The sequence below is a fragment of the Callospermophilus lateralis genome, chromosome 6 (assembly GCF_048772815.1).
Source record: "Callospermophilus lateralis isolate mCalLat2 chromosome 6, mCalLat2.hap1, whole genome shotgun sequence".
Classification (NCBI taxonomy): domain Eukaryota; kingdom Metazoa; phylum Chordata; class Mammalia; order Rodentia; family Sciuridae; genus Callospermophilus; species Callospermophilus lateralis.
Window position 1 is genome coordinate 78,115,077 of NC_135310.1, and position 15,146 is coordinate 78,130,222.

Below are 15,146 nucleotides of genomic sequence, written 5' to 3' on the forward strand. Positions count from 1 at the left end.
GAGGAGGGAGGTGGCCAGGGCTTGGATATTTGATTCATTCTCCGAAGCCTTTAAACTGTTTAGAGGAAACGATGCGGCAGCTGAGAGTGGGATGTGGGGCCCCCGGTGGGCGCAGCGCCCAGGGAATAACCCCAGTGCACACCGGAGCTAGTCCCGCACCTGAGGATCAGGTTGCAGGAAAAGTGCTGGTTGAGAGAGGGGCACCAAAGGAGTAAGGCGGGCTTCATTAGGGGGTGGGGAGATTGGGAACAGTGTCACGATGCTGGACTGGAGCCCATGCTGGGGTTCCGTAAGGGCTCTACTCTAGGCTATCACCCTCTGTACCGCGTTGGATGAGCAGGCTTGGCGCGTTGCTGGCCGGGAGAGGTGCTGCCAGGGCGGGGTCGGAGGAGGAGAGAGCCTCCGTGCGGAAGGAGGAGGCAAGGCCTGGGTGCTTGGAGAGTAGGGAATGCAGGTTAAAGCGGGACTGTCTCCCCTTCTTTCTTGCAGAAGACGAGGCTGTAGACACGGCTGGAGAAGATGTCGGGCCAAACGCTTACAGATCGAATCGCCGCCGCTCAGTACAGTGTGACAGGCTCTGCTGTCGCGAGAGCCGTCTGCAAAGCCACCACTCATGAAGTGATGGGCCCCAAGAAAAAGCACCTGGACTGTAAGCATCTCTTTATATAAGTGGGACATGCGCACCGCAGACGCGCCTGGGATGCCGGCTGCATGGCCTGGCTTAACTGTCGGGAATGCTGCAGCCTTGGGGCTCCCAGCCGGGTTGCCCCTGAACTGGAAATCTCCAGCTGTGGGGATGTCGCCTTGGGTCAATCCTGAAACCTTGTCTTTTGAGCTCTGTTCTCCTGTTGACCTCCAAGGTCTTGGAGGGGAAGTTAGAGATGCTTTTCACCTCCCTTTTCTTTCTCCACAAGCCTCCCTTTTCCACGTTAAGAGAAATCAGAGGTTCCACAGTCAGAATGGGGGGGGGGGCGGGGAATGAATTCGTGGAAGGTCAAACTTGACCCTCTAGTTTTTTCCTAAATATATTTTGGGTAGTTCTACAGTAGTACTATCTTTTGATCTTTTTCAATATTGCTATTGAGGTTGTGTGTGTGTGTGTGTGTGTGTGTGTGTGTGAGAGAGAGAGAGAGAGAGAGAGAGAGAGAGAGAGAGAGGTCACCACACCAAACTGAAATAAATTCAAGCAATTGAAGGAGGAAAGGGCACTTCAGAGATAATGGTGATTTCATTTTACACATCCTGGCACACTTCTTTGTCCCTTTCTCAGAAAATGCTAGGTGGAATGATTATGCCTTGATCACAAAATGGATGTACTTTCTTGGCATTGGAGATGGTGCAATGTTGTATTAAAACACTTAATTCATCATACTTTTTTCATATTAGTTATTTAATGGAAAAAGGCTTTATTCTCATTTGGTATCTATATATATATGAAAGGTTTCATTTGATTAACATTGTAAGTCTCTTGTTATTGAAAGGTAAATAGGGATACTTAAAAAAAAAAAACAATTTCACCTACTTTGGTAGTGAGGCTCCTCCTAAGTAAGGCTACATCAGAATGTATTTTACAGTTTCTGTTCAGTCTTTTTGACCTGCTTAGAATCTTCTGTTCTATTAGATGTTTGTTGATAAAGATTAGTGTTGGCATAAGACACCCAGGTATAGCATGCCCATTTCTCCATCTGGCTTCCTTTGCCCATTTGCTAGTTTTCTTTTGCTTCAGACCATCCCCCACTGCTTCTCTCCTGCAGCTGAGAGAATGGCATCAGTGTTAGAACTGACTCTAGCCCTTTCATCTGCAGAAGCAAAGCTTGAGGAGACTTAAAACTGGACATTGTAAGACTTGTCCAGCCTATAGAACCTGTTGTCTCATAGTATTGGAATTTTTTTTTTTCTAGAAGCAGTTCTGAAAGGAGAACACCATTACTCCTTTCCTAAGAGAATGTTTAACAAAACTTATTGATTACAATATCACATGTTATACACGAAGTACAGGATAAGAGAGAGGCCACCAGGGCCAGGGCACCTTACAGAAGTGAGAATTATAAATTTATGACCAGCTCATTTTGTTGCAGCATGCTGAATCATTTAGCCATTTTTTCCATCAGTTTCCCCAACTCTGAAAGGATGACTCATGTCTTATTGGTGTATGTCATCTAGAAAATTCTCATAATAAAAAAATAGAGGTTATGGATTTGCAAGATACTGATCTATCATAAAGATGATAGATTAGTACGTTTCAGACAACATTCACTGGTTTGAGCATTTTATTAAGACATTATTCAGATAAAGACTGACTTTTTAAAATAAAAAATGTAGTCACATTTGTCTGTTAGGCCTGGAAAAGTTAAAGTTTTTGAAAATAGGATGTTTTCCCAGTACCTTCAGCACATATTAGTAAGGGAAGTTTCAAAGATATAGAAAATAGGAGGAAGATTCCATGTTAAAAGAAAGTGGCTGAAATAGGCATTGGTATTGAATAATTAATATGATTAATCATACTAGCTAAACATTTATTGAGCAGTTACTATATGCCTACCACTGAGCTTTACATTATCAGTCTGTCACCGATTAAGTCCAGTTAGGGTGATCAACTTCTATGACTTTTAGCTACTGCATTTAACTGCCATCTCTAGTTTATTTAGTAGTATTCTCCATTGAGAAGGAAGAAAAGGTACCATATTAGCCTAACTGGTCTAATCTTCAGAACACCTATCCCCTTTGCATGACTCTGTAAAATTGAGCATCACAACCCACACATGTATTACAGTCTCTGTGCATGAAAATTTTTAATTCTGTCACTTACAGAAATGAAGGAAAAACAAGCACTAAAAGACTATTGGTTGGCGTTTTTTCTTTTTAATGTTTCACATTTCCAATAAATCATAAAGTAAATCATCTTCCATTTAAAACCATCCTGTGGGTGAAATTTGGAAGAATGGGTATCATGCCACTAATATATCCTATTCTCAAAAGGGATGATATGGGAAACCTAAATATATGTACATATTGTTGTTCTGTATGCATTTTAAGAGGACACCTTTGCTCAGAATTTCTTGTGAAGTTCCTTGACAAAGCAGTAGACTACCTCGGTAATTTGTGCACAGGTTTTAGGTAACATACCAGTTATAAAAGTGAATCATACATGTGAACACATGTAAAACATGTAAATGCATAAGTAAATTTTGTCTGTAGTTACTGACGCATTCTTAAGTAGTTCTTGGTGTTTTAGTTTTGAAAATATTAAGTAGTGGTTGGGAGGAAAATGGCACAAAATAATAGAATTTGGGGATTTGATGTGGGATAGAAGTTTAATATAAGAAAAATTTGATCACCAAGTTGACTTTCCTTTAAGTTTGGTTTGATGTAAATAGTAATAATTTATGTTATTATTAGTTTGATTTGTATATACATTTTAGTTTGATTTGTATATACATTTGGATTGGGAGATTATAAGAATACAGAAATGGTTCTGTAATTTTTTTAAGTGATTTGATTTGTTAGGCTCAGAATCTTTGTGAAGTGTGTACTTAATATTAGTTAAAGGACTGGTGTAAAAGATAATCTTTTTCACTTTAGGTTGAAAGTCCAAGAAAATTACTGGGATAAATTACGTGATTTATAAAATGATGCTTAAATGGCATATGATTTATATGTTCAAAGAAATGGTGAACATCTTGGGGTAGAATTGTTTATGATGAAGAGGTAGAGATAAAATGACACTCCATACATATACTCTATATAGTCTCACATTTTTTCTCTTTTTTTCAGTAACAGTATGTTTTTTGAAGGTAAAAAAGATTCATGAAACCATCACCATAGTCAGCAGTTATATATTAAATTTAAATGATAAACTTTAGTGATCTACATAAAGATTATATATTTATGGTACTTTGGGATTACACAAAATCTTCATTCCAGACTTTATAGTGCTATAATAATGTTGCCCTTTGCACAGGAAAACTAAAGACCTAACCAATATTAGTTTGATATTAGTTTTTCTGGGACCATATGTACAGTCTCACTTTTTTTCCTTGTAATTTGTTGTGCATCTTTGATAGCACGTTAAACATCCAGGTCTCACCATATATTCACCTTCTTGGTTATAGCTCTTTTCCATCTCAGTGGGTTTTCCTGCTCTGGTTTGTGGTTGATGATCTAAAGGATAGTTCCAGTAAATAATAAAGTAAAAAGATACTAGACTATCCAGGACCTACCCAAGTACTGTTCTAAGGTTAAACAAACAAACAGAATTAGCCCAAAGTAACACCTGCAGAGGGAAATTTGGAAAGTTGGCAACCCTGGCATAAGATTCATTTCATTTAATAGTGCTTGCAATTGATTCCTGTATATGTTACATTGTTAAAGTACCCTATTTAAAATCATAAAAATACAAACTTATACATCACTATTAACATCAAATCAGACCTAATAAAAAGTCAATTTGGTTATCAATAATCATATTTTTTCTCATATCAAGCTTCCTAATACATAAATGATATATTTATCTCACATAAAAATCAAGTGGGATATGAGTTCCAAATCTCATGTTTCAGGTTCTAGAATTTTACCAACGATTCTTTTCCTCCCAAATTAAGAAAAAATAAAATTATGTTTCTTATAAGAGTATCTGGTGAAGATGAAAAAGATGCAAACATTTTTGATTCAAGGCAATATGGGTTCCTACTACTTCAATTTTATTCATAAAATATCTGTAAAAAAGAAATTTTGATAGCAAAATATGAAAACTTAAACATTAAAACTAATTTGCCTTACATAAACTTGCCTAGTACGTGAAAAATATATTTTGATTCACAGAAATACATTTGCAAACTAATTTAGTAGATACCATATGTTTATATTGGGGATAATAGGGCTTTTGGGTGCTGAAAGATCAAAAAAGTAAGTAAGGCTTATTAAATAAAATTAAGTAAAACAATGTATAAAACTTACTGAACACTAGGATAACTTTCAATATGAGAAGTGCACTAACTTCCTGTAAATCTATTTTACTTTGATTTCAGTTGTTCTCATGTAACTGTTTGATATTGTCTAATCACATCCTCTTACTTTCTTCTACCTGGACACACTCTGTTCCTTCTAGATTTCGTCAGAAAACCCAGACTAATTATAGAGATGGTTTAGAACAGACTATATTATTTTTTAGGCAGTCAAGAGAGATGGAAGCAATGTGTTGTTCTTTAATGTCTACCATCTATAGTAACCCCTTTTGTTTACTGAAATTAGCATTATATCCTATCTGTCCTGTAGGTGATGGCTTCTTATCTCAAATTAACTCAGGTGAGGATAGAAGCAACAAATAACAGTTATAACATTTTACAAGGAAAATACAAAAAAGTGAAATTACCAAGAGAAGCAGTATTAGTGATCTGTTGTATAAATGCACCTCATTAATTATAAAGCCTTTATGTACTCAAATAGATGTAAGCCAGGTTTAAAATGGACAATGTATTAAAAAGGAGAAGAAGAGATGGAAGAGAAAACCCTGTTGGTTCTCCTCTTGCCCTGCAGGTGTTCTGTTTCTATGCACACTTGAATAAATCTTACTCTTATGCTCACTCATCCTGGTCTCTGGATTAAAAGAGAGAGAGGGGGAAAATATACTTCACTTAATCTGGTTACCATTTATATTACAAATCCATAAGGAATCCAGTCTGTGTGATTCTGTGATATTCTTGGACGATGATGCTCAGCATTGCAAGAGGGAAGAAAAGAAATCATGTGAGATTCAGAGGTTGGTAGGAGAAGGGAAAGTGAAAGAGTAGCAAAGAGTCCTAGGTAATAAAAGGAAGCACACTTTAAAGATGACTTAAAAATAGTTAAACAGGGTGGCTGGGCCCAGTGGTGCAACTGTAATCCCAGTGACTCGGGAGGCTGAGGCAGGAGGATGGCAAATTTGAGACCAGCTTCAGTAATTTTGATGCAAAAATCTGGTCTCAAAATAAAACAGAAAAAGGACGGAGGATGTAACTCAGTGGTAAATCACCCTTGGCTTCAATCCCCCACACCAAAACAAACAAGCAGACAAACAAAAATGTTAAACAGGTGCCTATTAAGAAAGTAAAGATTTTTTTATGGATGTTTTTATTTTCTTCTCTTCAGAAGAATCTTTTTTGCTATATAAAGTTAAATATATTTATGTCAGTCTCACTGCTTTCCCCATTTTGTGATCAATATGATTCATAGATATTTTCTTAAAACCAGTAGAAAATTAATAATTCAAACTGTTTTTTATTTTGTTTATTTTTTTTTTTGATTATTGGGACTTGTACCCATAGCCTTGTGTATGCTAAGCATGTGCACTCTACCACTAAATTCCACCCAGCCCTCAAAAAACTGATTTTTCAGATGTTGCTTTAGTGATTTAAAGCAGATGTGTATATGGAAAAATGGTGAGTGTGTATGTGTGTATAATTATGCAGTTAGCAAATTCATATCTTATTTTCAATATTAACTTGCAGTATTTTAGATTAACATCTAGAGTTTAGTATATTGGCACATTAGTTTTAATGTTTAATAAAATGGCTTCTGAATACTTATTTGTTCTTTCATCTGTGCATTTGGTTACTATAGAGCTTTTCTTATTTTTTTATAAATATCCTTTTAAAAACGTACCTCATCCCTTGAGTTGATTGATGCTGGGATAGAGTGGTGTTCTGACTTTATCTTGGTTTCAATAACTTGGTAAAGAAGGTCAGAAGAGACACATGACCCTATTCCTCCAGGGCTGAGTATGCTTTCCTTAGAGAGCTGTGTTTTGGTGACTCAGTGCCTGAGCCAGACTCTACAGGGAGTGCCTTCAAATGTAATCACACTACATTTAAATCATTTTAAAAGACACATTTATTGCCATTAAACTATTCATTGTTCAGTTTCTTTTTTTGTAAATTTCTTTGACTTTTTAAAGAAATGTATTGTTTGCTTTTGAAGGGAAAAATTTTTAAGGCATATTTGGCAGTTGCTCTCTTTTTTCTTTTTTTGTAAAGAACAGTTGAATGAGATATCCTAGTGTAAATTACTTTATGACCTGTAAGAAAACTATCCCATGTACACATATTCCATAGTGAATTTCATGTTCCTGTTTATCTACTAAGCACTATTTGAAAAAAAAAAAAAAAAAAAAAAATATATATATATATATATATATATATATATATATATATATATATATATGATCAGTGGAGTAGAGGAAAGGGAACCAGGGGAAGGGAGGAAGAGAGGGAAGTGGAAGTAGTAGTGTATGAAGTGGAGCAAATTATATTCAGTGCTTGTGTAATTATGTCAAAAATGAACCCCAATATTACATATAACTATAATGCACTAATAAAAAGAAATTATAGTCTCTCCCTCAGGACAGTTAGGTGAAAGCACAAACCCGAGAGAGGGTTGTACCTTGAAGCCCAGAGTCTTTCTTTAGATGTTTTACTTTCTCTTCACTTGTCCCAGGTGTGTGAAAATCCTCTCCCCCTCCATTGCATACAGAAAATTTCTCTGTTAGACATCTTTAAGGAGATTCTGATGTATTCTAAGGGATTTTTTGATGTGTTATTCCTGGCTACTCAGGAGAGAGAGAAGTTAAAGTTAGATCTTTGCCCGCCTTGTGTAGTTCTGGTTTTCATTTGATTTTTCTCCCAGGGTTAGCACTTTTATTTTAAATTATAACTCTTCTTTTCTACATGAATAATTCTCTGTTGTCTATATCTTTACCTCCTCCCCCATTCTTTGTCTCATAAGCATTTTCAAGTACCTTCATTTAAAGTAAGCAAGCAAAACCACCCACACACAAGTGTCTCTGGTCTCTGTGACCTCTTCCAGCAAACAACATGTCATCCCCTATTCTTTTTTTTTTTTTTAATTCCACAACCAAACTTCTTCAAACTGATCTCTCTGTTTCAAAGAAGACATACACACAGCTTCTACACCTCTTTGGCTATTCCCCATTTTCGATTAGCTTAATTTATGCTTGAAATATTAGAATTGCTGTTGGGTAGTCATTCATTGCCTAGTCAAATGACCAAACCACCGACCTGGGAGTTTTCTCTCAAATCCAGTTCATGATCAATTATTTTAAAAATTCTCTGAAATCTTCTTTAGCTCACTTCAGCCTTAGTTTACATAAGTAATAAACCTTATCTGTAATGAAAATTAATAGTAGTACCTCTCTCACTTTTGGTGAGGAATAAGAGGGATAATGCACATAAAATGTCTACCCCAGAGCTTGATGCACAAATCTGCAGTAATCAGTTATTACCACTGCTACTACTGTTAACCATTTCTAGTACAACTGACACTATTTCTACTGTTGCTGCCACTAGTACCCTTACCTCTACTACTGCCACTGTGACAATTACACACATATCCTTAGTACTTTGGCTCCTTCTTATCCATGCTTGCTTTTGCCCTTTCCCTTTAATTATGTCAATTTTTACTTTAATTCCAACTTTCCTCTTTCCTGGAAGCTATATACTATTTCCATGCTTTTAGTGATTATCCTTGAGAATTTAATATGCATAATTTAAAGTAATTTCTTTCCCCTTTCCAAAAAAGTTTAGAAACTTAATTATCCACTTCTGGTTTATGTGCTATTACTGTCCTGTGTTTTAGTGTCACCATTGTATTAACCTCTAAGGCTAGCTATTATTATTTGATAGAGGCACATCTTTATTTATGTACATCCACCTTGTAACTGAACTTACCATTCCTTCCTATGTCTAGATTTTCTTGAGTTACATCTTTCTGGGGCTTCTTCGGTGAGGCCCCTTACTGGTAAACAGTTTTGGTCTTAAAAACTTTTATTCGTGATTTTGAAGGATAATGTACCTGGATATACAATTCTAGTTATTTTCTCTTTGAATATAATATTTCACTCATTTGGCTTCCATGGTTGCTCTTAAGAATTAATCAGTCAGGGGCTGGGATTGTGGCTCAGTGGTAGAGAGCTTGCCTAGCATGTATGAGGCACTGGGTTCAACCCTTAGCACCACATATAAACAGATTAACAAAATAAAGGTACTGAATACATCTACCAACTAAAAAATTTTTTTAAAGAATTAATTGATCAGTCTACCTGACTTTAGGTAATCCCTTTGTTTATATGGCTGCTTCTAAATGTTTCTGTTTGTCTTGTCCTTCTTTGTATATATGTGTCTAAAAGTGCCTTTCCTTTTGTTTATTCTTTTTAGAATTTGTATTTCCTGAATCTGAGAGTTAATGTCTTTCATCGGTTCTTGAAAATTCTCTACCCTTCAATTATCATTGATTGTTGTCTATACCTACTCTCTTTCTTTAAGTGTCCTTCAAAAACAATTAAATATATGTAAAACTTATTTTTTATATCTCTAAATATACCTTTTATAAGTTCCAATGCTTTATTTTGTATTCTGTATATTTTTTCAGGTTATTAATCTTCTAGATTACTAATTCTCTCTTTAGCTAGTGTTTCCTCCATTTTTGTATGTCCTTAATTTTTAATTAATTTATTTAGATTTTTAAATTTTGAAATTCTTTGAATTTGCCCATTATTTGAATGTTCTTGCTCACATTTTGAAGTTCCTGTCTTATTTCTTGACCATTTTTAACAAAACCAATTTTATATTCTGTGTCTCATAGACATGTAGTTCTGTTTCTATAGTTATTTGTGTCTGACCCTTGATCATGATGATTCCTCCTATATTTTTGTAATTTTAGACTCGGAGGTCATTTGGCTAGGATTTCATCAGTGAGAATCCTGGAAAGCCTAGGGTCACTTAGAATTTGTATTTGCTCTAGCAGGAGGACCTGCAGTTGATTTCCACTCTTAAGAGTTTTTCCACTTAGTTCAGGTTCAGGTCCAAAATCCTTATCTATAATTTGAAAATCATAAAAGCTCAGAAAACCAAAATTCTTTTTGTAAATAATTTGGTAGCAAAAGTAGACCAGATATAATATTTATACCAGTTATCATAAAGGTTCATATGTTGAGCTACAGAAATATTGTCATATTATGGTGCAATGTGCAAATTTTACTGGGATGCTAACATTGTGTATCTACCATAATACCTTTGTTGAATCTAAAAAATCATGAATTGTGAAACATATATGGCTCTAAGGATGCTAGATATTATAGAATGGATCTGTAATGTCAATTCAAATCACAAACTTGGGCAAGGGGAAAGCTGTGGTTACTGATGCCCCAGAGAGCTCCCTCCTCATCTAGCCAGAGTGTACACTTAGTGGAGCATGTTTTCCTGTTGACTCCCTTTGCTAAAAGGTATTATTTTAATGTTTGTTGTTTGTTTGCTTGCCTTTCTAATTTTACTAAGGATATAACCCAGGGAAAAATCACAGCTTTATGTGAAGGATCTTAGCTCCAGCTGGTCATAGTAGTTAATCCTAAAGGCCTTGTCTCCTGTTTGCCATGAGGGACATCAAAATCCAAGCCTCTAGGCCACTCAGATTAACAACTGCCTTTAGGGCAGTGTTTCTCTTCCATATTCCTCTACTTTGTAGTTTTCCAAAACCTCTTTCTTTTTCAGTCCTGCAGATAGCTTTCATTTTCTTGTGAGTTCAACTAAATGGATGGAAAGATGCCTGCAATATTTATCTAGATTATTGGGTGGTTTTTATCCTTGACAAATGCCCACTTGTGTGCTAGAAATGGAATCACCCTGACTTCCTGTCTTTTGTTCTTGTCCACACACACACACACACACACACACACACACACCCTGTAGTTCATTCTTAAGCACTTTATAATTCATCAAATTTTCTAAACTGTGTATTATTTGGGGGGGGGGTCTTTGCAAATGTTTTTTTCTGTATTTTAATTATTTTAAGTTTCATATCTAAAACCTAGCTTTAGTCCTTCCTTCTCAGAGCTTAGATGGCCACTGTGCAGAGCATATATCCCTCTCATATCATTCACAGAGCCAGAGTGGGATTCTGTTTCGTGGTTTTTCCTTTCTCTGGTCTGAAGTTTATTTTGGGCCACCTTATTCTTAATAACTAATGGAGCAATAGCAGGTTTGGAGGAATATTTGTTGAATGATTTTTTTATTACATACTTCATATTTCCTACATGTTAGACCTTTCTTTCCTCACAGACTTTCTATTTAAAGATTTTACTTTTATCACTCTCAGAAGAGCAAGGAGATAAATTCGATACATTCTCTCAAAAGACCATAAAAGCAATAGAAGTGGAATATTGGAGAAAAACAAAGAAATAGAACCATTAAATTGCTCACTGTATGTAGTTAATCCATATTTCTTGATGGCTACTCAACATTTGCATTCTTGTGATATGATAAAAAATGGGGGGAAATTATAACCTTGATTTGAAAAGCTAGAACAATGAGCAAATTAGTAAATTGGAAAAAATATTAGATATTTAACAAGTATATCTACAGTATTTTAGTTGTGGATTTAGTGCATATGTGTACTTCTCTGTGTACTTCATCAATAATTAGATATTGAAATGATTAGGTATTAATATTAGAGAAAATCCGTTGCCAGCATGTTGTGTGTGGATATGTGTGTATCCATTTTTTTTCAGTTTGTTTTTAGTTGGTTAAGGTTGGGTAGCATTGTTTTTCAATATTCACTTTTTAATTCGTAAGCATATACATCATGGTGAGGATGGTTACAAGAGAAAACAATTTCAGAAGTGATTACAAACTCTAAATTTACATTCCACTGAGATTATTCACTATTTAGTGATATTTTTCACTAATATGATAGTATTGCCATTAACAAGTTGAGAGATAAGGCTGGCGATGTGGTTTAGTAGTAGAGAGCTTGCCTAGCATGTATGCATGAAGCCCTGAGTTCCATCTCCAGCATTACCAAAAAAAAAAAAAAAAAAAAAAAAAAGGCAAAAAAACAAGAGCAACAACTTGGATTTAGAAAAGCATGAGAAAAGGAGGGAACAAGCACCTAAAACTTAGGGTTGTTTTGTCTTTGTAAAGAGAGCAATAAATGTTGGACATGTTTAATTTTGTTTTAATGCTGCATTTGGAGAAATTAGAAATTATTTTTCGTGTTGAGGTTTTCAGTAGCTCGCTTAGAATAATCTCATTATTTATTCATTTAGCAAATATTTGGATATTTCCCAAGTGCAGGAATTGTTCCAGGAGGCAAGGATACCATGGTGAACAAGATACATACAGCCCTTGGTATCAGAGAGCTTGCGGCTTTGTAGGGGAAATAGAAAATGAAAGAAATAATTGCAAATGATTAAAAAAGAATTCAGTTTTAACAGGGGAGGTGACCACAGTGGAGGTGGGTTGCATAGGAAGTCTTGAAAGACAAATAGTACACATATCAGTGAGCTATGAGCAAGGGCTGCTGCAGGTTCTGTCAAGGAAAGGCTCATAGAAAGCAAGGCTCATTTTAGGATTAAAGAAGTTGAAGTTGGCTGGAAGACTGAGGTTAGGGAGGCAGAGAATATTAAGCAATGGCACTTCAGCTGTGGATGGACCTTGATCTGGAGGGCCTTTGAGGTTGGCTCTCAACATTGTCCAGCCACTTAATTTTTACAAATAAAGAAGTTGAGTCTCCAAAGAGGCAAAGTCACACAATCTGTATGTGTTAATAATGATTAATTCTTACTACTCATCTTGGCAAGGGTTAATGTGTCATTGTGTTGCTCGCCTAGTTCTAACTGCTACATATATGCCACAAGATTTTATCATAATCTCATTATTAACCAGGTTAGTGTTAATGTGTAGTGTGGAGCTCATAGCCCTTCCAGTTCTAGCAAGGTAATACAATTATACTATTACATGTAGTTTTGCTCTGTTGTTTTTTCCCCTTACCCCATTTAGGTTGCAGTGTGTTCATGATTTTCTGGTCTCTTCATTAACTATTTTAACATAAAATATTCTGGTTTGGATTACTCTTACATGAACATGAATGGCAGGTTCCACATGAGGCTAATTTGAGGCTGCATTAGTGAGTTGAACCAACTGTTTAACTCCTGCAACTCTTCACTGTTTTGTGATTCTCTACTTGTTCTTTTTTTCCACAATAATTCTCACCATGGTTCCAAAGGAGTAGCTTGATTTTTACCTAAACTTTTGCATTGAATTGAACTGCTCTAGTGACATCGATACACATATATATGCATGTACATGTGTGCACACACACACAGTGGATTAGAGATTTTACTTTGGTCCTTATTGTAGATTGTACTAATCCTTTCACGGAGTGGTAATGTGAATTAAGAAGTGTTTCTTCAGCATTAATTTCTCAGCTAGAAAAGGAGGATGAGTTGGGTAATCAATTAGAGGGAGTATAAATGTGCATAAATATGCAGGAGGGTGGGTTGTCAACATCACTCAAAACCCTTGAAAATTCTTTGATCCAATAATTTGTCTTCTACAAATGCATCTCAGAAAAAATGGAGAAAATTATGCATTCAAGGGTGTTGTGTATACATTTGTGTGTGTGTATATATGTGTGTGTGTGTGTGCTCACAGAGAGAGAAAATTAAATATACCTAAATACTTTATTTTAAAATGATGGTGTCTCCAAACCATATTATACTAGACAACCTTGAAAAATGAAGTTTTAAGTATTTTGGCATGGAAAGGAGTTTACAAAGATCTGTTTTTCATTTTTTAAGTATATATATATATCCCAAAATAATGTATATTTTGGAAGAATATATGCAAAAATGTTGTCTATGACTTTTGCTTTCTATTTTATTTCCATATTAATAATAACTTTTCTTTGCATGTTACAAGAATATAGATCAAACTAGTTTGGGAGGAAAGAGAAAGAATTCGGCTCTGGAAACCAATATGAAGAAGAGGCAGGGATGAAACTGAACTTCTCTGGTTCTTCCCTCACCTCATATTTCTATTTCACATAATAGTTGTGAAGCACTTCTTCATTCTTGTGGACTAACTTTCTCAGAGAGTCTGGAAACATATTAAGTTCCCAGGCTCACATCATTACAACCTCGCTGAGAGAAATTGACTCTATTCCTATTCCTAGAGTTTCACAAAATCATAGGGAATCATTTTTATCTCCTTAACCCAGGTCATGATTTATCCATGTATGTGGCATGATACTATGACTTTCAGTTCCAACCAGAGCTATGTCATTGAGAATCCCAAGGGCTAGTGACCTGATACAGGTTTATTTCTTGTTCCTATCACTGCCTGCTCTGTGTGGTTGGTTCCTTCCACTCCTTCCATCTGGGTTGTCTCCTACCTGGGGCTTGAGCTTCCTTCACTGGAGTCTGTGCATCTGACTGAAGGGGGAGGAATACAGAAAGGAACATGTTGCAGGGAATAAAACCAGATCTAGACATAATTTCTACTTATATTCCGTTGGCAGGAACTCAGTTAATGGTCTCACCGAAATATAGAAGAAGCTGGGGGATAAAGTGAGTTCAGGAGAAGGAAATGGGTTGTGAATACATAACATTGACTCTACCATGCTCATAGGGAAAAATTGGGTTATTATTTGTCGCCTCTATCTTTAAATTACTTTCTTTATGTCACTGAATTTATGGAGATTTCACTGCTATGGTAGTGTGGTCACTAAGATCTTGTAATAAACTAGCAACTATTAATTTTTTTCAAGGATTCCAGATAATTCTGAAAATGGATAATTAATGGCAAGCCAATAGATTTACTACATATTCCTTCATCTATAGTAGACTTTGCAGAGTGATCTTTACTGCAAAGCTTTGATTTTGCCTTAGATTTCATACACGCACAGTGCTTTGTATTTCCACCATACATTGTAGTTGACACAAGATGAAACAAATTTGCTATCTCTAGTCTAAGCAATTTCCTCATCCTAGATATTGAGACAGCTGCTCACTGGATTCACATAGATGCCCAGAACTGACATTCAGCATGCACAGTTCCAAGCCAGTATTCATCTGCCAGTGACTTTGTCTTATGAACTAGTAATTTAGTGATTTATGTGTCTAGGCCCTGGAAGGAATTGTTTCTCTCTCTGCTGATATTACTCAATTGCCTTAAAAATTTTAAACTTTCTCCAAGCATCAAGTCCATTATTACTCAATCACCTTAAAATATGAAAAATGCAAAGCATATTTGAATTTTAGTACCCAAGAACTTTTCTTTGGATTGCTTCTGAGCACCTGCATAAATATGGTTTCTTTTCAA

The 15,146-nt window shown here is 35.7% G+C and overlaps 1 protein-coding gene across 27 annotated transcripts in view; it reads left to right on the forward strand.

Annotated features, from left to right (window-relative positions):
- The first annotated feature begins 519 nt into the window (after window positions 1-519).
- Snap91 (synaptosome associated protein 91) overlaps window positions 520-15,146 on the forward strand; it is a 114,961-nt gene continuing 100,334 nt past the window's right edge. For all 27 annotated transcript variants that reach the window (XM_076859951.2, XM_076859955.2, XM_076859962.2 and 24 more), the window contains exon 1: window positions 520-649. In XM_076859951.2, coding sequence (XP_076716066.2) covers window positions 520-649 — 130 coding nt within the window. The remainder of the gene's footprint in view (window positions 650-15,146) is intronic.